This window comes from Vigna unguiculata, chromosome 8 (assembly GCF_004118075.2).
Source record: "Vigna unguiculata cultivar IT97K-499-35 chromosome 8, ASM411807v1, whole genome shotgun sequence".
NCBI lineage: Eukaryota > Viridiplantae > Streptophyta > Magnoliopsida > Fabales > Fabaceae > Vigna > Vigna unguiculata.
Genome location: NC_040286.1, coordinates 16,162,765 through 16,189,413, shown reverse-complemented (window position 1 = coordinate 16,189,413; position 26,649 = coordinate 16,162,765). Strand labels below are relative to the sequence as shown.

Sequence of the window (26,649 nt, the reverse complement as noted above, 5' to 3'; positions counted from 1 at the left end):
CTATCTTCTCTGCCTCATGTTCAACTCCTTCTAATCCAACATATACTTGAGACTCTTATGATCGCTAAACACACGAAACTGGGCACCATAGAGATAATGCCTTCAGTTCTTCAAGGCAAATACTATAGTCGCCAACTCCAGGTCATGAGTGGGATAGTTTCTCTCGTGCACCTTAAGCTGCCTCGAAGCAAAGGCCACCGCCTTCTTTTCTTGCATTAACACACAACCCAGTCCCAAATGGGAGATGTAACATCCCTAAGGAATATTACTTTAAAAAAATATTTAAATGAATAATTGTATTAATAGCCATCTCGATAAAAATCCCAACGCGGGAAAATTTCAATTTATTACGATAGCGCGCCAAAACTCATAACTGAATTCATAAAATGTTACAAGTTCCCAAAATTGGCATTTAAAATATAAAATACATATGAGTAAAACTCTAGCTCTAATCCCATGCTAGCCCTCACTCCGCCATCTGAACATCCTCAGCACCACCTGTATCAACATCTGCTCCCGTGTAACGAATCACACGATCATCGCCAAACACAAACAGAAAGGGTGAGCTAAGAAAATAAAATAACAAGCATGTAAACACAAGATAGATCATTTACCCATCTTATTCGTTATCTATAATTCTTGGCCAAGACCCTAACCCCAAGACTTATCAGTCTCCAAACCATACAATTTGTTAGCCTTGAACTCGGGAATCTGATGCTCACACGAACCTGCCCGCTCGTGGTCCTGCTCTACGGACCTACCCGCCCGTAGTCCAACACATGTGATCCACCAGCCCCCGTACCTCCCCGCACGTGGCATCTCTCAACGTGAGCACGGAACATACGAACCTACCTCGCTCGTATCCCCACGTGAGAGTAACTTGATATGAACCTCCCCGCTCATATCATCACATGTCACACCATCCATGAACCTACCCGCTCATGGCACAGCATCTCCCGATCCAAGCAAAGCGTCATTGTCAATTAAAACAACACACCAGGAAGTAGAGAACAACAACATTTCCGCCTGGCCCGGCCCACACGCCGCCAGGCGAAACTGTTCCAGACCGCCTGGCGGTATTCACTCACCGCCAGGCGCCAGCGCCCTCCCAGACCCACTGTTTTCTCGTTACCGCCTGGCGGACCTCACCGTGCCGCCAGGCGCCTCTCAGTGCAGGGTTCCCTCACGCTGCGTCTATCGCCTGGCGGGGATCAACAAGCCGCCAGGCGCCATATCAGAGGCATTCTGCAGCTGATATTTGGCACTCCATTTTGGTTAATTCTACAGCCTAAGTTACTCGAAGGGCAACTCACCTTCTGGACTCAATACTCTATTCTGATTTATTGCCAATTCTCATCCTATTTTAATGTCGTTATCGCCCAACCTCACCCTTCCCTCATTCCAACTAGAGGATTATTTATTCTTAAGTCATGCCACCAGGCCTTAATTCACAATTTAACAAATCCGATTCCCATATCTCCCTTTTTCACAATCATACTCACTCGTACACCTCGTATACTCAATTGACAGTCCATACATGAAATCATCCTTCACTCTATTTCCCACTCCTCTTCATCCTTGACTAACATTCCAATACCTAACATTTCCTAATCCCCACCCTTGCTCACGTTTTCCCCTATTCGATCATCAACCTATCCTACATTTCCTTTATACTTCTCTCACGTTTTATTTTCCACCCAACACACTCCAGATTTCTCACACCACTCTAATAAGACACTGTCGCCTGGCAGCCAATCATCCACCGCCAGGCGGTGCATCAGATCATGGGTATCATACCCAGATTTCTGCACACGCGCTCAACACCAAAATTCCAGAATATGATTTCTGCTTTTGCTTCTAACAATGATCATTAGTTTTGCATAATTTTATTACACCCGCTCTCCCTCACATCACTCATTACATCCCATTAGGTTTCAAATCACAACATTACACTCCCAATTCAATAATTAGCGAATTCCCTCCTTTATCCCACGATTCCTACACCAATGACAATTTAACGCGTGCCAATTTCAGAAACATCAGGGTCTTTTACAACCTCGAAACTATAGCCATTAATTGCAATCCACACAAAACAACATACAACACAGTTCAATCAAATAATATCAATACAGCGTACATCGCCTGGCGGCTCAATCCCACCGCCAAGCAGTTCATAGCAGAAAACAACACATTTAGGTCAAACTGATGTGCCGCCTGGCGGCACCTTTATACCCGGCAGGCGGTTTCTGGGCGAGAACCCAGAATTTTCGTGAAAACAGCGTTAGACAGAGAGGAAATTCATACATTTACACATGGCAGCACAAAACTAATCGATCACAATTATAAACACACAAAGCAACTCCCCTTACCTGGATTCCTTGCTAAATTTGAGTAGGTGTGCTTATCCCTTCACCAAACCTCCCTAGCCCTTGCTTTCCACTCCAACCTTTGCGTTTTTCAGCCTCACTACCTTACTTTATCAGTCCCAATTCTCGGAAAAGCCTCTGCTTATGAGTACCACGAACCCTCAATGCTATTTCCTCTCTTTTAACCCTTGCTCTCACTATCTCTCTCCCTTAATTGCTCCTTTAGTGGCTTACACGAATTTTTTAAATAAAAATGATACAAAGGTTAACCAGTTTGCTTAATTAACCCTCTGTTTTCCAGCCCTTAGGTTACCCCTCCTTGGCTGCTAAGTTTCTAACCCTTCCACATTCATGCACAAGAAAAATTTGGCAAAAAGGAATTATTTAGTTCTCACCAAGGTTTGAACCCACACTCCTGCACATACCACACCAAGGCCAAACCATTCAACCAATCCATATTTCATGCTAAATCCTACAATTTTAAGAGTTTATCATGACCCCACGCATTTAATACATAATTACATAAAAATACACAATTTAATAACATCCAAGTGACACACATAGGACTTGAACCCAAGTCCTCACACACAATAAAGTACTCTTCAACCACATGAGCTAGTACTTTTACACGTCATAGTCCCTCACATTTATTGCTTTAAATGTTCTCACTACCCGTCCTAATTAAATAATTAGTTAAATAATTATTTAATTTTTCCCGGATATTACAGGAGACATCACAATATACTCCAAAAGGTTTCCCAACATTTGGGATCACTAATATAGGGGCACTCGTCAACCTGCTCTTCAGCTCCTGGAAGCTTTCCTCACACTTATCTGTCAAGGTGAAAGGTTGGTCCTTCCGTGTGAGTTGTGTCAGAGGTGCCACTATTTTAGAAAATCTTTCAATGAATCTCTTGTAATAGCCAACTAGGCCCACAAAGCTTCTGATCTTCGTTGCTGACTTGGGACTTTCCCACTTTACCACTACTTCTACCTTTGTTGGGTCCATCGCAATGCCCTGTGCAGATATCACATGCCCCCAAAACTAGACTTCGTCCATCCAGAACTCGCACTTGCACAACTTGGCATACAATTATTTCTCTCTCAAGACGCCAAGCACTAGTCTCAGGTGCTCGACATGCTCTTCCTGAGTCCTGGAATAGATGAGGATGTCATCTATGAAGACTACTACAAACTTGTCTAGGAATGGTCTGAATATCCTGTTCATGTAGTCCATGAACACCGCCGGAGCATTGGTCACACCAAAAGGCATAACTACATACTTATAGTGTCCATATCGGAACCTGAAGGCCGTCTTCTGCACATCATTTGTCTTCACTAGGATCTAATGGTATCCCGACCTCAAATCAATCTTCGAGAATATCGACGATCCGTGCAACTGATCCATCAAGTCATCAATTCTCGGGAGAGGGTACTTATTCTTGATCGTCCTTTTATTTAGTTGCTTGTAGTCCATACACAGGCGTGAACTACCATCCTTCTTCTTTACCAATAACACTGGTGCTCCCCAAGGTGAAGTGTTGGGCCGAATAAACTGCTTCCGCAACAACTCCTCTATCTGTTTCTTGAGCTCCACTAACTTTGTCGGAGCCCTCCGGTATGGGGCCATCGACACCGGACCTGTTCTTGGTACTAAGTCAATAGAGAACTCCACCTCTCTATTGGGAGGCAACCTCGGTACCTCCTCTGAGAATACATCCTCAAACTCATGCACCATCGGTATAGTTGACATCCCCTCCTTTTTCTACACCTCAAGATGTGTGAAGATTATGTAGCATTGTGCGCCCTCTTGTAATTCCTTCACAACCCCTTGAGATGTTAACAACTCAGGCTCCTCTGAGTCGGGGAAAAGCAACTTCTTCCCTCGGAAATCTATAAGAATGTGATTGGCAAAGAGCCAATCCATCCCTAAGATCACCTCTAGCTCCTGTAAAGGTAGGCATATCAGATTCACTTTGTACCTGCGTCACTCTACCTCCACTGGACACCTAGCACACAAGGACGATGTCCTGACCAAACCCGACGTCGGAGTAGATACTACCAGTTCACAATACAGCTCACCCACCGACAAACCTAGACGTTTCACACAGGCATCTGACACAAAGGAGTGTGTCGCTCCAAAATCATATAGCACACGACAAGATTTCCCAGCTATCATACAATGACCTATAACTAGGTTACCTAAGCCTGTTGCCTCCCCTCCAGTCAAGGCGTACACTCTGCTCGATGCCTGAGGCCTATTCCCTCCCATCCTCTGCTGGTTCTTGGCTGGGGCCAAAACTGGGGTACGCGTCACTGTATTCGCGAGGGTGGCGCAATCCCTCTTGAAATGGCCTTCCTTGCCACAATTATTGCACCTCTTGAAGCCTGCAAGCTGGGGGCAAGCATTCCTCTTGTGCGGGCTCTTGTTCAGATGGACCCAAGACAGCGGTGTTACCATAAGGAATGCATTGGATGAGGAACAACTTACGTGGAACAAGGATGCGTTCGAACAAACTTGACGGAGCCGGTGAAGGTCCAAACCCTAGCAGAGGAAAACGTCATCAGCTCCAGGAAGTAGTCTGTTTTTACGAAAGTGAGCAGAATGGTTAGGGTTGGGGCACATTAGGTCTTGATTTCTCTTTTGGGCCAGCCTTTAGGCCCAATTGATTGGGCAACGCTTAAATAAATGGGGCAGGGAAAAATGGGCCTTACAAAATGTGCAAAAGTTATGTGGTTTTTCAAAATATTTATTTTTCCCAAAAAAGTCACAATAAAAGGATGTACAAAAGAAACAAAAATAACTTTTCGGTGTCTCCATTTACAATGAAAAATCAGAGTTACGTAGTTCTTTTACAAAACAACTATTTGGTAAACTATTTGGAAAATGATTTGAATTTTTTGATATTTTTGAAAACCTCTTTATTTAAAATTTTTGCATTTTGAATTATTTTAAAATTTGTGTCACGCTACGTGAGTGGCAGGACAAACATGTGAACTAAATTCTTTTGTTATTTCTTTTATTTTTTTATTTTTTTAATCATTTATACATTTTTAATATTTTTTAAGTTATTTAAAAGTGGATATGGATGTCATTGCGAAGTGAGCAACAAGATAGATATCAAAAAGTAAACAAAGAAAGCTATTTTTTTTTATTTTAGATCATCTATATATATTTTTTAGAAAAAAAACAAAAGTTAAATTGGATGTCATGCGATGCGAGCGGTTGGGCCGATATTAAAGAAAGGGGAAGAATATTTTTTTACGATTAAAATGAAAATTGGAAAAACTAAATCAAAAGATGAAAGAACTGAGAGTGACGTACCTTCAAAAATTTTCAATATCTCCTCACCTTTTCTCTTTTCTTTTTTGCTTGCTTTCTTTTCTAATATTTTTGTGTTTGTTTTTCCAATAGAGATAAAAATGAGAGGTGTCTATGTAGAGAATGTTTTCTTGTCTTCTTTTTCTCTACCTTCTTCAATATGTTTTTTTTTGTAAAGAGAGATAAAAAAGGAGGTGTGTGTGGGAGTGGTGATGGGAAATAATTAGAGAAAAATATAGAATTTTTTTTCCGTCCTGACAGAGTGTGTATTTATACTCACACCTTGCAATATCAATGCAATCTCAGCCTTAATTGTAATGAACAATATAAGGAAGGAATTGGTCATGATAGCAACACATTATGGGAATCAAATCATAGCAAATTAAATCACAAAATCAATCCCAATTAGTAATATTGATTATAACCATCAAAGCACAAAATAGGCCCTTCCTTTTTTTTTTCTTTTTTCCATCTCTCTTTTTTTTCTTTTTTTTTTCTAAAATTAAAGACCATTAACTAAAAACTTTTTTTTATTTTTATTTTTTGAAATAAATTTATTCACCTAGACAAAATTAGGTGTTGACAGTCCAGATGCGAACATTTTGTTGCACGATACTAAGAATTGGATTCAAAGCTTGCTTTGATAGTTATTCAATTTTTTTTGAAAATGGCTCGACAAAATCAAACTTTTGTAGGGTGCTTCTATTAATAGACCTCTACTTTCTGCTGGAGAAAATGACCCTTTTTGGAAAGTAAGGATGCAAATCTTTTTGGAATCTAGTAATGGGGGTGTTTGGGATGTTGTTAATGGTCCTTTTATTCATTTTATTACTGTAAATGATGTTAAAGAAGCTAAACCATTTACTTAGTGGACTGCATTTGAAAATAGAAGGCCCGATATGATGTGAGGGCAAGAAATAAAATTTCATCTTCTTTAACCCTAGATGAGTTCATACGATCCTATCCAGAAAAGAGTACGATCGGTTTTGAATTTGAATCCTCAAGAGGCATGACACGAATAAATCAATGAAGAGCGCGAAATAAGACACAGATGGAAGACACCACAATCTAGTAGATTGATAAGTCAAGTGAAGATTCGCCACAAACTAGAGGCCTAAGCCAAGAACAAATACAATCCTCTCTTTAATGAAATCAAATTCAATATATGACTAAAAGTGTCTACATTAATTTTTGGCACATAAGTTTAAGAAAACCTGAGAATCCTACAAGAAGGCCCAAGCCCAAAAACATAAAGCATAAACTAATTTATAAAAGAAAGCTCAAAGCCCATAAACATAGAACATAACTAATTTTTAAAAGAAAACCCAAAGTCTAAAAACATAAACTAATTTTCCTAAAAATTATCCTTTAAATGTGCTCCAAGCCATGATCTTCATATGTCCTTTAAATTGTAAAGCCCATAAACATAGAACATAACTAATCTTTAAGAGAAAACCCAAAGTCTAAAAACATAAACTAATTTTCCTAAAAATTATCCTTTAAAATGTGCTCCAAGCCATCATCTTCATAGGTCCTCTAAATGGTAAAGGTTCATCTTCAAGTTATTATTGTATGGAATCTTGGGATAGTCCTTTATCATTCCCTCCTTCTTGAAGAGAATTTGTCCTCAAATTTTTACCTCTTGAAGTTTAAGAGATAGTCATCTATCATACCTTCCTTCTTAAAAATAATTTGTCCTCAAATTCGTCTCACTTGAAGATTCCTTATCATTCTCCCCTCTTTGGAGAGAATTCGACTTGAATTCTAAAATGTCCTACGCACAAACACAAACATAAATCAAAGAAATAAATCTAAAATAATTAAAAAAATAGAAATTCTACTAAAATGAGATTTAGATCCTAGAAGAGGCCAATCTCTTATTGTCAAAGATTTTGGAGGTCTGCCTCTAGGGTCAAATACCCACTTGCGCAAAGCATAAAACAATTTTAAATTAAAGAAGCAATGCTCAAAGAAAAGCAAACGAATATTGCAGAAACAAACAACCAAACTATGGGTATGACTGTGATCGCTCATAAGTTTGTCAGGAATGGGTAAACAAGCTAATTCATGACCATATATTTATGAGATTTTGCCTTCTCTTTTTATCATCATTTCTTCTTCCCATTGTTCATTCCATTATTGCTTGAGGAACAAGTCTTGTCTAAGTAACCTTTCTTCTTTCCATTCTTGATGCCATTGCTCTTTGATGAATAATTCTTCCCAAAGCAATAAAATAATAAGAGGAAAGTTAATACCTTTTTTATCCTTTTTTTTCTATTCTCTTCTTTCTTTTCTTTTTCTCGCTCTTCTTTCTTTTTTTCTCTCTCCTTCTTCTTTCTATTCTCTCTCTCTTTTTTCTTTTTCTCTCTTTGCCTTTGCTTCATTTTCAATAATTGTATTCTTCTCGTGTGCTCTCTTTAGCTTTCGCTCTTGCCTTCTTTTCAATACATCTAATATTGTTTGTTCTTCTTCCATTTTCAATTATAAAATGTAATTTTGGAGGTCTTCATTAGTCATGGGACTTGCATCCCTATTAGGACATTGATGAGTTTCATGCCCATAACCTTCACATTTGGAACATCTTAGGGCATTTGTCTTTGACAATGATTTTCTATCAAGATTGTACTTCCTTTAAATACTAGCAATCTTCCCATTCAACTTTATAATCAGGCATTGACATCCCTCAATAGGGTCTCACAAACACTAGGTGTATCTCTACGTGTCACTCTCTTGGTACTTTTAAGTCCTCTAACCAAATAATCCTGGTTGTGAGTAGGATAATTTAAACCATATGTTAAACTAGTTCCTAAAGGATGCCTCTGTGGAAACATGTTACATTACTCAATATTGCTAGTTCTTGAAAGAAAATGTTATTATAATAAAATATATTTAGGACCTCACCACTCTTCTAAGTGTTTCACTGTAATTCTCACTTGTGTATTACACTTATATGCTTCGTCTTGAATGTACTCTCTTGCCTTTTACCACTCAAATCTCTTATGTGCATGGCAAAGAACTCCTATATCTTAAGCAAAGAGTGAACAAAAATGTGAAAAACGTTGCAAGATCTAAATCTTGACTCAAGATATCAAAGAAAATACAACTCAAGACAAAACTTCAAGGAATTTTAAAGACACAACACAATAAATTAAAAAAAAATAAAAATATGACTACCAAAAGAGAGTTAAAGGAGACAACACGAAGACTCTAAGAAAAAGACTAAGTGCAAATAAATATCAATAAACCACAAATAAGATTGCAACAAATAGTTTTAATGAAATCCCCCCTTTTTTTGGATCCTTGTTTGTTTTACAATATATATTTGTTTCTGTTTGACTTTATCCACAATTTTTTTTTCATTGTTTTTGCAGTTCAACAAATAAAAAACAAAAAAAAAATTAACAATTTGTCCTTCAAACCCCAAGACTCATGTAAATCAAAGTAAGTGCACTTGCAAATCCCCAAATATAAAAACAAATAATTTTCACGAATCAAATGTAGAAATACACAATTTAAACGGCGAACAGAAAAAATACGACAAATTCAAAATTCAAAACAAAGCACATAATGCACAAACATTCAAAAATTTTAGTTTTTTTTATGACAAAAAAATAAGATAGAAGAAGAAATTCAAACTAGAACCTTGCTCTAGATATCTGATGATACGACCCTAGGAAAGAGTACAATCGTTTCTAAATTTGAATCCTCAAGAGGCACGACACGAATAAATTAGAGAAGAACACGAAATAAAAAAAAGATAGAAGACGCCACAATCTAGCAGATTGATAAGTCAAGTGAAGATTTTCCACAAAGATGTTAATCTTTGATAAGAACCAGAGTGATGAAGGATTAACTTGTTCCTTTTTAAGATAATTGAATATGGTGTGAGTTGATTAAGAAAGCTAAGTGAAATCCCCACTGGACATTAAGATAGCAAGCTATCTAGATGTGAAGGTTCCTTTCACAAAGCTCAAGAGAAGAAGATGATGGATTGATTCAAAACAAAAGGGAAATGGAAAGCACATAAACCATAGAAAATCAAGAACAATTAAAGGAAGAAGAAAACATAAAATGGAAAGGAAAGGAATGGTAAAAATGTGAGAAGCACGCCACTACAAGGCTAGGCTAGAAGCCATGGCAACCTTGAAGATGAGTGGATGTGTGTCGCCACTTGCTATGCAAGATAAGGCTTAAAAGTATTCACTCCCAAGGGAGGAAACTCTCACAAATGGTTGAGACACAAGAGTGTTTTTACTTCAAAATGTTCAACCCCTTTACATGTCTAGGAGCACCCATTATATAGAAGAGTTTAGGGGCCTCTAAGCAAATAAAAGATACCTAAGGATGTCTCTACAAAAACCTAATCCTAGCTTCTAGAAACTAGGTCAAATAAGGTTACAAAAATGAGAGACAAAAGAGCCAACTATGGTGTGTGTAAGGCTAATTTCGTTCTAGCACAAAAGGAGACAAAGAATGTGTCTTATATGTCTCCAAAAAGTGGCCAAAGTGTGCTAAAAACAAAGGAGACCAAAGGTACATAGGTACACTTGTTTTATGCCTTTTACTTTATGCTTTATGCCTTTGCTTTACTCTCTCATCCACATCATTTATGCTCCCCAATCACCATGCGCCACCTAGCATTGCTTTCTTACTCCTAATTAACCTACAAAGCAAATAAACATAGATTAGCATGTTGGCTTAAGTCAAGTCAACTATAGTCAACAAGTCAAACCTAGTCAAAGGTCAACAAGTCAACTAAAGTTGATTCAACTAAGTCAACTTAGGGAATCAAAAATAACAAACACAAATGAAAGGGATGAAGGATTATTGAACTTCCTTTCTAAACATGCTTAGTCTTCTTAAGCATGTGCCTTCATCCTTGGTTGGGGTTAATCCTTCATCATCCTCCTCTTCTTGGAGAGAATTTGACCACAAATTCTTGAAGCCTTTATGGATGGAACTTGACTTGATTTGGGGGAGGATTTGCGCCTCCCTTTTATGAGCTTTTGTTCCATCCTTTCTAAAGGTATTACCCCTAGCTTTGGTTAGGCCATCTTTATTTTCTATACTATTTTCCTCTCTTGCTTATGCTTTGGGCCTTCCTTTTTGGCTTGGGAAGAGAAGGAAGAGTGATGCACATCTTACTTTGGAAGAATTTTTTTGTAGGCAAGTAAAACCTTATTGAAAGCTTGCCCCTTTTCTTTTTCTTCTTTATCTTTTCTTATTATATTTCTATCCTTATTAACTTCTTGAGGTGATAGAGGTAGTAAAGTTGTTTTTTTCCCATTTTTGAAGAAAATGTATTGGTTGGTATAGCCATCATGTAAAGTTTGTTTATCAAATTGCCATGGCCTACCTAGTAAGATATGTGTGACTTCCATGGGAACAACATCACATAGCACCTCATCTTTGTAGCTTCCTATAGAGAAGTTAATTAGGACTTGTTTATTGACATCTATTTCTCCCTCTTTACTTATCCAAGCAAGCTTGTAGGGCATAGCATGAGGAATGGTCTCTAAGCTAAGCTTTTCCACTAACCTTGTGCTAGCTACATTGGTACTACTTCCTCCATCAATAATTAGAGAGCAAACCCATTTGTTAATTTTGCATCTAGATTGAAAAATGTTTTCTCTTTGAGTTGGCTCAAGCTCACTTTGATCTTGACCTATCATACGCCTTAATAACATAGGGTCTTTCTCAAAAATTTTAGTTTTACTAGAGGAAGAAGATTCTTTTGAAAGAGAATGGGGAGATGAGTGTTCACTTTCAACATCATTACTCTTCTTTAAGATCATGGTCCTTTTGGTTGGGCAATTTAAAGCAATGTGATTATAACCCAAACATTTAAAACATTTAATGGAACTTGATCTTTGAGAAGTGAAATGGTGAATGTGATCACTTGGTGACTTACTTTTACTTGGTGGTTCTTGATGAGAGTTAGAAGGGAACTTATCATGTTTCTTTTTATCCTTTCCCTTCCATGAGTGACTAAAGTAGTGGTTGGGTGAGTAACTCTTCCTTGCCCTTCTTTTTCTTTTCAATTGAATTTCAATCCCAAGGGCAAGTGTGAAAACATTTTCAAGAGTGGAGTACTCATACAACTCTACTTGGTCTTGTATGTCTCTCCTAAGACCACTCACAAATCTTTTTATTTTCTCTTTGTTAGTCTCTTTTATTTCAACCTTACGCATTTGAGACTCTAATTCTTTAAAGTACTCACTCACACTCATAGAACCTTGGTGAAGCCTTTGGAGCTTCAAAATAAGTTCCTTCCTATAGGAGGGAGGAACAAATCTAGCACGCATAAGAGTTTTAATGTCCATCCAAGAAGCCGCGGGTGGCCCTTGGTCATAATTCTTACAAACTTTATGCCACCAAGTATTGACATACTCCAAAAATCCTAAAACTACTAGATCAACTTGTGTTTGATCCTTTACATCATTTTCATTGAAAATTTAATCAACTTTAGCTTCCCAATCAAGGAAGACTTTGGGATCACTTCCTCCATAGAACTTAGGAATCTTTGGAGTTTCCATCTCTTGTGATGGGTTGCACCTAGAATGCCCTCTTTTCCTAGCCTCTCTTTCTTGCTCTTTAGCTTCAAGCCTTTTAATGTGCTCTTGGATTCTTAGGTCACTTTGCTCCTTGTCTTTTCTCAATTGTTCAAAGGACTCCTTCCTAGACACTCCAAATCCCGAAGCAATCTCATCAATGTATTATTTTTGTTTGGAGTAGGTACATTTGATGAACTTGCCATGATTCCTACAACAAAAACACTCAAATCCGAGACAAAATAAATGGATTAGAGGTTAGAAAACATGAAAACCGAGACCAAATCCAACCCAAAATTGCAACCCAAGTGTTTAGATCACTCTCCCAAAGTAACAAGGCAAGGCTAGCACTCAAAATCCACCAAAGGAGTGAAGCAAACACTTTTAAAACTTGTTCAAAACCTTTCAAATGCAAGACAAGTGATTCAGCCACAACATCCCAAGAGTTTCAAGAAAATAAAACTACTAAGACACAACAAAGAACACCTAGTGACAAGCAAGAAAAGCACAAAAACAAGAAAGTTTAACTTCTAAGGAAATTTTGTTTTAAAGACAAAACTTGAACAAGACTAAAGCAATGAAAAACACTTTTAAAGACTCTATGGAAAGCATTTGAACAAGCCAAGATTGTACCTCAAATTATGCATACACCAAGAAAGATCATAACCAAGTTAAAGCATGGAACTAATTTGCCAATATCACCCAAAATCCAAGTATAGAATTTGGTAGCATAACACCTAGTAAAAATGGCCAAATGAATTCACCAAGCAACACATTAGCTCTTGGCCAAACTGTTTTTGGTCATGAAAATAATTTTTCTTTTCAAAACTAGGTACTTAAGATGATGAGAAGGATATTTTAGGGTGTCTTGAACACTTAGTTCCTTAAAAATTAGGTCAAAATCAATTTCAAGGAGCATGCTACAACAAAAGGCATAGATCTCATGCAATAGCTCAAATACTTAGAAACAAGAATAAGAAAACTCAAAGAAGCATATGACATATGACTCAAGCAAAAGTTAGACACATTTAAAGACTCAACATGACATACACAAAGACACAAACATGTAGCTATCATGCATTTAAACTCATGGATTTGAAACTCAAAGACTAAGCATCCAAAGACATGTTATCCAACCACATTTAGGAGTAAGAAGAGTAACAAAAACAGTAGCCAAAACTGCCCAACATAACCTAAAAAATGTTGATTCGCGGTGATCTCGGCAGCTCTGACCTTTGCTCACTATTTCAATCATAACTCTCTCCACAAAACTCCAAATGCATTGGTTCTTTTTTTGTTAGAAACTAGACTAACAGAGCTTTCTTTTGACATCAAGAACGTAATTTTTGGATCACTGAGCAGGTGCAGTTTAATCTTTTAAAATCGTCAATAGTTTCTACCAGCACTGTTTTTTGTGTGTAATGGGAGTGGATTCAAACCATACAAAGATAGCTACAACAAGACAATGTTAGCACATGAAAAACACCATATTCAAGATAACCTAGGCTCTAGATACCAAATGATGAAGGATTAACTTGTTCCTTTTTAAGATAATTGAATATGGTGTGAGTTGATTAAGAAAGCTAAGTGAAATCCCCACTGGACATTAAGATAGCAAGCTATCTAGATGTGAAGGTTCCTTTCACAAAGCTCAAGAGAAGAAGATGATGGATTGATTCAAAACAAAAAGGAAATGGAAAGCACATAAACCATAGAAAATCAAGAACAATTAAAGGAAGAAGAAAACATAAAATGGAAAGGAAAGGAATGGTAAAAATGTGAGAAGCACGCCACTACAAGGCTAGGCTAGAAGCCATGGCAACCTTGAAGATGAGTGGATATGTGCCGCCACTTGCTATGCAAGATAAGGCTTAAAAGTATTCACTCCCAAGGGAGGAAACTCTCACAAATGGTTGAGACACAAGAGTGTTTTTACTTCAAAATGTTCAACCCTTTTACATGTCTAGGAGCACCCCTTATATAGAAGAGTTTAGGGGCCTCTAAGCAAATAAAAGATACCTAAGGATGTCTCTACAAAAACCTAACCCTAGCTTCTAGAAACTAGGTCAAATAAGGTTACAAAAATGAGAGACAATTGAGAATAACTGATAAAGGATTGATCCCTACCAAGGATGATGGCCCATGGCACATGCTTAGAAGAAAGGGAATTCCTTGATCCCTTCCTTTGCTTTTATTTGCTTTAGTTTAAAATTCCATTAAGTTGGGTTGATTGACTATTTTTAAGTTGACTTGTTGACCTTGACTTTGGGTTGACTTGTTAACTCAAAAGATTAGCTTAACCTTAAACCAACATGCTAATAAATTCCTTAATTGGCTTTTTATAGGAATAAGAAAGGAGGAGGACTACATGGAAGACACTTGGCATCCTAAGGAAGAGAGAGAAGGAACAAGACTTTCTAGAAGCATCTAGAAAGGGGAGGCCCACATGTCTTGGACACCAAGTCTTCTAGAATGTTCTAGAACCCTCCTTTGGGAGCCTTGGCCATGAAGACTTGCTACCTAGGAGGCTTGGACGAAATTTCTCCCATGTGCACCCTATGTTGACCTACTTTCTAGAACATGCTAGGTTTCTTTTGTAACCTTCTATTTCGTTGTTTTTCTAAGGGGCCCCTAGACTTGTCTATTTAAGGGGACCTTTAACACTTGTAGAGGGGTTGAACATTTTGGAGAATTTATACACTTTGTGTTTCAACCTTTTGTGAGAGTATTCCTCCTTAGGGAGTGGAGTTCTTTCAAGCCTTATTTTGCCTTGGCAAGTGGCGGCATACACCACTCATCTTCAAGGTTGCCATGACTTCTTCTAGCCTAGCCTTATAGTGGCGTGAATCATCCATTCCTCCCCTTTCCCTTGCTTTTCATTTTATGTTTCTTTACTCTTCTTGGTTTATATTGTTTCTATTATATGTTTTTCCTTTTGGTTTCTTACTCTCTATCAATCCATCCTCCTCCTCTCTAGAACCTTGGAAAGGAACCTTCACATCTAGATAGCTTGCTATCTTAATGTCCAGTGGGGATTTCCTTAGTTTTCTTAATCAATCATCACCATATTAATTAATCTTCTAAACGGAACAAGATAATCCTACATCATTTGGTATCTAGAGCTTTGGTTGTCCTTGAATATGGTGGTTTCATGTTCTAACCTTGTCTTGTGTAGCTATCTTTGAATGGTCCAATAAAAACAATGCTGACAGAAACTGTTCACGATTTTAAAAGATTAAACTGCACCTGCTCAGTGGTCCAAAAATTACGTTCTTGATGTCAAAAGAAAGCTTTGTTAGTCTAGTTTTAAAAAAAAAGAACCAATGTATTTGGAGTTCTGTGGAGAGAGTTATGATTGAAATAGTGAGCAAAGGTCAGAGCTGCCGAGATCACCGCGAATCAACGTTTTTCAGGTTATGTTGGGCAGTTTTGGCTACTGTTTTTGTTACTCTTCTTACTCCTAAATGTTGTTGGATAACATGTCTTTGTGTGCTTAATCATTGACCTTCATTTCCAAAAGTTTAAATGCATGATAGCTACATGTTTAAGTCTTTAAATGTGCCTAACTTTTGCTTGAGTCATATGTCATATGTTAGCTTGAAGTTTTCTTGTCCTTGTTATTCTAAGTATTTGAATATTGCATTCACCTTATGTTTTGTTTGATGTATGCTCCTTGTACTTGATTTTGGCCTAAAAATTTGGGAACTAAGTGTCCAAGCCACCCAAAACACCTTTCTCATCATTTTGTGAAACTAGTTTTTGAAAGAAGAAACATTTTGGTACACTTTTACAATCTTACCGAGAGAAATATGGCTCTTTGATGAACCAAAATTATGTTTCCACTAAGTGTTATGCTACTAGTTTTCATATTTGGGTGTTGGGTGATATTGGCTAATTAGTTCCATGCTTAAAACTTGGTTATGATCTTTCTTGGTGTATGCATGATTTGAGACTTGGTGATGCATAGTTCAAGTATTTTTCCAATAGAGTCTTTTCATCTGCTTTTCTTGCTTGTTTTGATTTAAAGTTTTGTCACCTTGATATCCTTTCCTTAGAGTTTAGCTTTCTTGGCTTTAAGTACTTTTATTGCTTGTCTTTAGGTTCTTTGTTTTGTCTTAGTAGTTTTCTTCCTTTGCTTTCTTTTGAGTGTAGTGGCCAAGCCACTTGAACTTGTCTTGAAAAGGTTTCCAAAAACTTTGAAAGCATTTCACTCCTTTTTGGTGGATTTGAGTGTAGCCTTGCCTTGTTGCTTTGGGGGAGAGTGATCTAAACACTTGGGTGAATTTCTTTGGACCATACTTGGTCTCGGGTTTGGTTACCAATTGTCACTAACACCTCCTTTTCTCGGATTTTGAGTTTTGTTATAGGAAAGTGAGATGGTGACTCCCATGGCCAATCAAGGTGCATTGGTAGACATTGGTAAAATCTTACAAGAAGTGGAGCTTAAGAGACAAGAAGATAGAGAACAACAAGAAAGAACCCTTCAACTTTACATGAAACAAATGCAACAAAAAATTCAACAAATTCAACAACAATTGCAACCATTCCAAAGGGAGGCTAAGAAAAGAGAGCATTCTAGGCACCAACCATCACAAAAGAAGGAAACTCCAAAGATTCCTAAGTTCTATGGTGGATGTGATCCCAAAATCTACCTTGATTGGGAAGCTCAAGTGGAACAACTTTTCAATGAAAATGATGTAAAGGATCAAACACAAGTTGATTTAGTAGTGTTAGGATTTTTTGAGTATGCCAAAACTTGGTGGCATAAAGTTTGTAAAAATTATGACCAAGGGCCACCCGTGACTTCTTGGATGGACATTAAAACTCTTATGCACGCTAGATTTGTTCCTCCCTCCTATAGGAAGGAACTTCTTTTGAAGCTCCAAAGGCTTCACCAAGGTCCTATGTGTGTGAGTGAGTACTTTAAAGAATTAGAGTCTCAAATGTTTAGGGTTGGAATAAAAGAAACTAACAAAGTAAAAATAAAAACGTTTGTGAATGGTCTTAGGAGAGACATACAAGACCAAGTAGAGTTGTATGAGTACTCCACTCTTCAAAATGTTTTCACACTTGCACTTAGGATTGAAACTCATTTGAAAAGAAAGAATAGGGCAAGGAAGAGTTGCTCACCCAACCACTAATATAGTCACTCATGGAAGGGAAAAGCTAAAGAGAAACATGATAAATCTCCTTAAAAGTCTCACCAAGCACCATCAAGTAAAAATAAGTCACCAAGTGGTCACACTCACCATTCCACTTCTCAAAGATCAAGTTCCATTAAATGTTTTAAATGTTTGGGGTATAAACACATTGCTTTGAATTGCCCAATCAAGAGGAAAATGATCTTAAAGAAGAGTGATGATGAGAGTGAAAATTTTCTTCCTTTTCCCCCCAAAATACTTCTTCCCACACTTCTTCTTCAATTGAAAGGACTAAACCCCTTGAAAGTGGATTGTTAATGGTAAGGCGCTAACTAGGGCAAGTTCCCAAAGAACTTGCTCCTTCTCAAAGACAAAACCTTTTTCATGGAGGGTGCCTTATTAATGACAAGATATGTCCCTTCATCATAGATAGTGGAAGTTGTGTAAATATGGCTAGCCCAAGGGTGGTGGACAAGTTTAGCTTGAAAACCACTCCTCATGCCAAACCCTACAAGCTATCATGGCTTAAGGAAGAAGAAATAAAAGTAACTAAACAAGTCCTCATTAACTTTTCAATTGGCAATTTTAAGGATGAGGTATTATGTGACATTGTGCCTATGGAAGCCAACCATATTTTACTAGGTAGGCCATGGCAATTTGATAGAAAAGTTGTTTATGATGGCCATGCAAACACCTATGTTTTCTCCTCCCTAGGAAAGGAGTTCACAATCCTACCTCTCCCACCTCCACAAGAAAATGAGGACAAAAATAAAATAAAAGATGAAAAAGAGAAAGAAAAAGGGCAAGCTTTCACCAAGGAGTTACTTGCCTAAAAAAAGAGTTTTTCAAAGCAAGAGGTGCAACACCACTCTTCATTCTCTTCCCAAACAAAGAGAGATGAACAAAAACACAAGCAAGAAAGGGAGAGTGGCATTAAAAAGAAAGAGGGCATCTCCAAGACTAGGGATGGAATCATTAAAGATGAAGAAAGTTCTCATCAACTCAAGTCAAGCTCCATCAACAAAGATTTCAAGAATTTGAGGTCAAATTCTCTCCAACAAGGGCAGAATGATAAAGGATTCATCCCTACCAAGGATGATTGCCCATGGCACATGCTTAGAAGAAAGGGAATTCCTTGATCCCTTCCTTTGCTTTTATTTGCTTTAGTTTAAAATTCCATTAAGTTGGGTTAGTTGACTATTTTTAAGTTGACTTGTTGACCTTGACTTTGGGTTGACTTGTTGACTTAAAAGATTAGCTTAACCTTAAACCAACATGCTAATAAATTCCTTAATTTGCTTTTTGTAGGAATAAGAAAGGAGGAGGACTACATGGGAGACACTTGGCATCCTAAGGAAGAGAGAGAAGGAACAAGACTTTCTAGAAGCATCTATAAAGGGGAGGCCCACATGTCTTGGACACCAAGTCTTCTAGAATGTTCTAGAACCCTCCTTTGGGAACCTTGGCCATGAAGACTTGCCACCTAGGAGGCTTGGACAAAATTTCTCCCATGTGCACCCTATGTTGACCTACTTTCTAGAACATGCTAGGTTTCTTTTGTAACCTTCTACTTTGTTTTTTTGCTAAGGGGCCCATAGACTTGTCTGTTTAAGGGGACCTCTAACACTTGTAGAGGGGTTGAACATTTTGGAGAATTTATACACTTTGTCTTTCAAACTTTTGTGAGAGTATTCCTCCTAAGGGAGTGGAGTTCTTTCAAGCCTTATCTTGCCTTGGCAAGTGGCGACATACACCACTCATCTTCAAGGTTGCCATGGCTTCTTCTAGCCTAGACTTGTAGTGGCGTGAATCCTCCATTCCTCCATAAAATGAAAATCAAGGGAAAGGGGAGGATGATCTCCCCTTTGTAGATGCTTCTAGAAAGTCTTGTTCCTTCTCTCTCTTCCTTAGGATGCCAAGTGTCTCCCATGTAGTCCTCCTCCTTTCTTATTCCTACAAAAAGCAAATTAAGGAATTTATTAGCATGTTGGTTTAAGGTTAAGCTAATCTTTTGAGTCAACAAGTACGATATTGATACAATAGTACGAGATGTTTCGAATACAACAACGGGAAACCATCTACTATGTGCAGAAGCGGTTCATGCACATTGTCAAGAATCTTTCCGTTCTAGGTAAAAGTTTTGATATTGATGAATTAAACAATAAAATTAGGGAATCTTTGAACAAGACGCGATAGCCAAATATGATGAGTTCATCATGGGCCCAACTCTAGGCCCACATGCATCTCAAAGCCCAAGCCTACTCAAAGGCCCCATAATAAGAGGGATGCTTAGAAAGATTCAAATGGGCTTTGCTCAAGAGGATAAAAACCATCATGGGCTTCATATGTTGTTTTCATGGGCTAAAGAAGATATCAAGATATGAGAGGATGCATGTAGGAGCATTATAGTAGAATTATTTTGGCCCAAATGTTAGAACACGTTTTGTAGAATAAAATGCTAATGTACTTTGTTGTTTAGCCTTCAAATTGGGCTATTTCAAGCCCAATTAGTGATCTTACTAGAGACTATCTTGGAGGAAAAGAGTGGAGCGCACTTTTCATGTTGGTGCTACGTTTGGAGCGCATATTTTCAGCTTCGTGCTTTGCTTGGTGCGCATGCTTTCCATGGAGCAAGGCAAGGAGAGTGTGAGTGGACACATGGCTCTTGATCCAACTCTCCTTTTCATCTCACGACCACAAATTAAGCTTCTTCTCCAAGCTACGTTTCCATTTCATTTCATGATACATTTCATTACATTTGGTCGGCCATGAATTGTATAAATGGGGTCCTTCTACTATTGTATTTGGTTACTTTTGAATGGTAATAGAATTGTTGTTGAGAGTACTCCACCTATTGCCCTCAAGAGTCACTTGCTAGACTAGTTTCTACCCAAAACTCCTCTAGCCCCCTTCCCTAGAATAGACCTCTCTTTTAGGCTTCATCTTCACTTCATATTCATTGCTTCAAGAGCCTCCAAGCTTGAGTCCACTCCTTTATTCCAACTCTAATTCCGATGCAACCATGGACCATTTCCTCTTCATTTTGGCGCATGGTGGTCTATCAAGTGGTATCTAGAGCCATCCAAGCCTTGGTGCATCCATCCTCTCGGCTTGGGTAAGGTTTTGGATCCATACTTGTGTTTGTATTTAGTTTCCGTCTGGTTGTCTTCTTCTCCATTGTCTTCTTCAAGTTTTTCTTGCTTTCTATCGATTGTCATTGAGGCTACATGAATCTTGTTTATTCAAATTATAGTACTCATTGCTTCAATGGTGTATATGTGTTTTTTAGTTCCATTTTCTTGTTTCCAACACTTGTTCTCTGATTCCTAGTTGTTTTTCTTCATTTTAATTGGTACATCTTTTAATTTTCAGTTCATTATGTTGTGTTTTGTCTTAAGTAATGTTTAAGTACTTAATTCATCTTCATTTTCGTTCATATGGCTGAATTCTGCATTTGCTTGATGAGAACCAAGTCCTACACCACACAAAATGAGCTATGAACTTCAAGTGATGATTGTGGATGTGTAAGGCAAAGGTCTCACTGTTTTTCTTCCATTTCACAAATTGGATTGTGCTTTTGAATTTTTAAGATGTTCTTCTATGATTCATGCTTGATTTTAGATCATAATCAAGTTCATTCATCTTGAATTTTCATAGAACATCTTGCAATTTCCGCGAGCAACTCTGCTTCAGTTCTGTTTTTCAGTTTTCACTGCACGCACACCTACTGTTTGTGATTTATTATGAACAAATTACCCTATCAGAATTTTATCTGATTTTTTCCTCTTGAAGCTAAGAGAAAGACAAAAATAACAAAAAAAGAATCGCAAAAAAATGTTTCTTAAGTACAAAAAATATGATATATATTTGAATCAGAGGCATAAAATCCCGTTTTCTAGTTTGGCAACTTCAGAATTTTCAAATTTTCTTGCGGATTTTGGTGTGTTGGCAGCTTCTTAAGTGCTCTTAGTTGTTATAATTGATTGCTTGATTGTGTACTCTAAATTGCTTTGAGTTTGCCTTCATCAGTGGTTGTTTCTGAGCACTTTTACTTCTCTATTTTCGGCTTTCTTCTTCCATTCTAGTACTATTCTATGATGCTTTTGATTGTGCTAGCCTTTATTCTTGCCTTAATTTCTTGCTTGTCATTTCTTGGCTCTCTTTCTAGTCATGTTTCATTTTAATTCCACTTGGTTTAGCTTCCTTAATTAGCTTTTCTTGCTTTATTTCTTTGTTTCATTCAAGTTTCTTGGCCTTGTGTTTACTATGATATTGTGGGGGATTAAGCTCTATGAATGATTTCTATTCTAGTGTTAGCATTTTAGGAGGTGGAGTTTAAGGTAGACTTTAGTTTGCTTGATTCTTGAAGTGCTTCCTCCTTTTTGCTTTCAAAATTGTGTGAGCTTTGAGCTATATTTCATTGTGAGTGTGAGTGCTAACATCTTGGATTGGTATAGTTTTTCTTTGTGTTTTTGGTGCAGGTTTGTGTGGTTGTTTTGCCTTCAATTGAGACTGTTTTGTTGATGTTTTTGCACCTCAATTTGGTGGCCTAAGGTGCTTTTCAAGTGCCTTATTTGGTGGTGATCTTTTCTCATTGAAAAGGAGGCTACAACCCAATCTATTGGTTCTCAAATTTGTGCAAATTGGCAGCACATTGGCAACATATTTTGGAGTTCATTGCTTGTTATTTATTTATTTATTTCTTCTTTTGACCTCTTTTTTGGGACATCTTATTTGGTACCATTTTGAAGCTTCCTTTACTTGAGAAATTGCTTCTTTTGAACACAAAATTTGACATATTAAGTGATTTTGGGTTGCTTCATTTTGAGTACCATAATTGCTTTAAAGTTTTCCATTATAACTTGTGGCCTACTTAGGTGTCTTGGGGAGCCAAAGGTGTTCAATCTCATCTCCTAAGTAGAACCTTTTCTTACCAATAGTGCAATGTTTTAGTAAGTGAGTGTGTTGAAAGTTCTAAATGCTTTCTCACCATGCTTTTAGGCCGCATAGTTAGAGGCTTAGTGGCTTAAAATTCTGAGACCAAAGTCTCTCAAATTTTTCCATTTAGGGGTTTGTTTTAGTGTTAGTCTTTTTCTTTTCTTTGAGTCTTCTTTGTGCTTGTTTGTGCTTAGTGATTCAAGTGATTCTACTTACTTAGCCTTAGACAATTGTGTGTTCTTTGAAACCTTTTGCAAGTACATCTTGGCAACGATTAGCCTTGATACTTAAGAAGTCTTTTAGACTCACCTCGCCTAACCTGGAGGTCTACTTGTGCTTGGTTTCTTCTTTCACCATTTTATTAAAGTTCTAAGTTCTTTCAATCACCATGAGCACTAGAAGGGCTACTCGTGCTAGTACCCAACATCAACACCATGTTCATGAAACCAACCTCCACACATATGGTGATGAGGAGGTTGATGTTGATCCTCGAGTCCTAAATAAGCTTTCTCAAGAGGTTAGGGACCTAAAAGCTCAAATGGCTTCCATGCAAGCCAATCTTCAATTAATTGCCAATCAACTTACCCCTCCCACCGATAATACACGTGCCTCTCCTAGGCCTTCTCGTGCTACTTCAAGGCGTGACTATGATTTTGAAGAGGAGGATGATGAGCGCATTAACATTATACAATCACCTCATGTGAGAAGACAAAGGCAACCTAAAGAAGTCAAGATTGACTTGCCTGACCTCCATGGAAGGGATAATGTTGAGGCTTTCCTTGATTAGGTTGCAAAAGTAGAACAACTTTTTGAAAGTCATGTTGTGGAGGAAGAGAGGCGTGCGTCTCTTAATTTGTGGACATCCTTAGTTCTCCAAAGAAGGAGAAAAAGGCTACATGAAATTGAGTATTGGAATGAACTTAAAGAAGCCCTTCATGCCCGCCATGTTCCCTCCTATTACAAAAGAGAGCTCTTGGACAAACTCTAAAGGCTCCAACAAAGGTCTATGACAATAGAGGAATATAGACAAAAGATGGAGCTTTACATTATGAGAGCGACAATTGAAAAAAATGAGGATCTTACTATTGCTAGATTCTTAAATGGTCTCAATTTTGCAATAAGAGATATAGTGGAATTGCTCCCCTACAATAATTTGAATGATCTTGTACAAATGTGCATTAGGGTTAAGCAACACCTTTTCAGAAGACCTTCTCACAAGGATCCTTCTATCTCTTATTCCAAAAATATACACCAAAAGATTTCAAAAGCGATTTTTCTAAACCAAAAGAGTCTCTTCTTAAGAATCCCGCAATCTTAAGTGACAAAGGTGAAATTTCTACCAAGAGAGGTAGTGAAATTAAGTGTTTCAAGTGCTTAGGTAGAGCTCATGTGCTACCCAATGTCCTACAAAATGCACCATTGTGTTAAAGGACAAGGATCTCTATAATAACTAAGATGAGTCCTCTTCTTCTAGTGACTCTGACAATTCTACCTCTCAAGCATCTTACAAAGAAAATGCTTACCCAAATGAATGTTGTCTTATGATGATTAGGAGGCTTCTTAGTAACCTACCAAGTGCTCCTCTCAATGATCAAAGGGAAAATATTTTCCATACAAGATGTGATGTTTTGATAAACATATGCTCTTTGATCATTGATAGTGGGTCCTGTTGCAATTGTTATAGCACAAGGTTGGTTAAGAAGTTGAACTTAGCTTTGAAACCTTATCCCAAACCTTATAAACTTCATTGGCTTAATGAAGATGGGGATATCAAAGTTAAGCATCAAGTGGACATCAAGTTCTCCATTGGGAAATACAAAGATAGAGTGATATGTGATGTCATTCCCATGGAAGCTTGTCACATTCTCTTGGGAATGACGTGATAATTTGATCTCAAAACCATCCATAATGGCCATACCAATGAGATCACCCTCCTTCATAAAGAGAAAAAGTTTGTGCTTGGGAGCATTACCTTGTTTCAAAAGAATTCATCATTCATAGTGATCATGAATCTCTCAAGTTTTTGAAGAGCCAACATAAGCTCAATAAAAGGCATGCCAAATGGATGGAATTCCTAGAACAATTCCCATACATCATCAAATACAAGAAAGGGAAAACCAATGTTGTGGCCGATGCCCTTTCAAGAAGATACAATCTTTTAGCCACCTTAGGTTCTCAAATTCTTTTGACAATGTGTGTGAATTGTATCTTCAAGATCCATATTTTGGTCCTATATACAAGTCTTGTGATCATAAGTCCCAAGAAGGTTTCTATGTGAATAATGGGTATTTGTTCAAAGAAGGAAGAGTTTATATTCCTCATGGTTCACAAAGAAAACATCTAATTCAAGAAATTCATGAAGGAGGACTTATGGGACATTTTGTGGTTGCTAAGACTTTACCCATGGTTAAAGAAGAATTCTTTTGGCCCCACATGAGGAAAGAGGTCCAAAGACATTGCTCTAGTTGCGTCACATGTTTACATGCCAAATCTACTGTAATGCCTTTTGGACTTTATACTCTTTTGCCTATTGCTTCCACCCCTTGGGAGGACATAAGTATGGACTTTGTCCTAGGGCTTCCAAGAACTTCTAGGGGTGTTGATTCTATCTTTGTGTTAGTGGGTTTCTTTTCAATAATGGCACATTTTATACTATGCCGCAAAGTAGAAGATGCTAGCAATATAGCAAGGTTGTTTTCTAAAGAAATGGTTCACCTTCATGGTCTACCTAAAACCATTGTGTCAAAGCTAGGAATAAATCTTTCTTTTTCTACTACTTGTTGCCTACAAACTAATGGGCAAACTGAAATAGTCAATAGATCTCTATCCACTTTGTTGAGGGTTTTCCTTAAAGGCAATCATAAATCTCTAAGGATAAGTATCTTCCTCATATTGAATTTGCATACAATAGAGTGGTCCATAGCACCACCAAGCTTTCTCCTTTTGAGGTTGTCTATGGTTTCAATCCTATCACACCTTTAGGTTTGATAGCACTTCCTACTTCTTTTGATATCATCCACAAAGAAGGGGTATCTAAACCTAACTTCATAAAAGATTTACATGAGAAGGCAAGAAACCAAATTCAAGCTCAAACTGAAAAAGTTGCCAAATATCACAACAAAGGCAAGGAAGCTAGGACTTTTAATGAGGGTGATTTAGTTTGGTTATATTTGAGAAAGGAAAGGTTTCCACATTAGCGAAAATCTAAACTTAGTCCCTGTGGTGATGATCCATTCCAAATAATTAAGAAGATCAATGATAATACATATAAATTAGATCTTCTTGATGATAATGGTGTTCACTCCACATTCAATGTATTTGACTTAATTCCTTTTGTAGGTTCTGTGGATGATGATGAACATCAAGATTTGAGAACAAATCCTTTTCAATGGGGAGGAAATGATGAGTCCATCATGGGCCCAACTCTAGGGCCACATGCATCTCAAAGCCCAAGCCCATTCAAAAGCCCAATAACAAGAGGGATGCTTAGAAAGATTCAAATGGGATTTGCTCAAGAGGATCAAAACCGTCATAGGCTTCATATGTTGTTTTCATGGGCTAAAAAAGATATTAGGATATGAGAGGATGCATGTAGGAGCATTAGAGTAGAATTATTTTGGGCCAAATGTTAGGCTATGTTTTATAGAATAAAATACTAAAGTACTTTGTTGTTTAACTTTCAAATTGGGCTATTTCAAGCCTAATTAGTGATCCTGCCCAAGACTAGCTTGGAGGCAAAGAGTAGAATGCACTTTTCATGTTGGTGCTAAGTAGTTTGGAGCACATATTTTCAGCTTAGTGCGCATGCTTTCCATAGAGCAAGGCAAGGAGATTATGAGTGGACACATGGCTCTTGATCCCACTCTCCTTTGCATCTCACGACCTCAAATTGAGCATCTTCTCCAAGCTACATTTCAATTTCATTTCATGATACAATTTTATTACATTTGGCCGACCATAAATCCTATAAATGGGTCCCTTTTATTCTTGTATTTGGTTACTTTTGAATGGTAATAGAATTTTTGTTGAGAGTACTCCACCTATCGTTCTCAAGAGTCAATTGCTAGACTAGTTTCTACTCAAAACTCCTCTAGCCCCCTTCCCTAGAATTTACCTCTCTTCTAGGCTTCATCTTCACTTCATCTTCATTGATTCAAGAGCCTTCAAGCTTGAGTCCATTCCTCTATTCCAGATCCAATTTCGCTACAACCATGGACCATTTCCTCTTCATTTTGGCTCATGCTAGTCCAACAAAAGGGGACGACCATTATGGAGTCATGAAACCTAGCAATTATTTCCATGGTGGCTATCTGTGGTAAGTTAAGGGAGCA

The 26,649-nt window shown here is 37.6% G+C and overlaps 1 protein-coding gene across 1 annotated transcript; it reads right to left on the bottom strand.

Annotated features, from left to right (window-relative positions):
- Positions 1–4,131: 4,131 nt before the first annotated feature.
- LOC114194923 lies at positions 4,132–4,827 on the bottom strand. Its single transcript, XM_028085327.1, has 2 exons — positions 4,429–4,827; positions 4,132–4,314 (listed from the first exon to the last, which is right to left on the bottom strand). The coding sequence occupies exons 1-2, from the start codon at positions 4,825–4,827 to the stop codon at positions 4,132–4,134; spliced, it is 582 nt and encodes a 193-aa protein (XP_027941128.1).
- Positions 4,828–26,649: the final 21,822 nt, after the last annotated feature.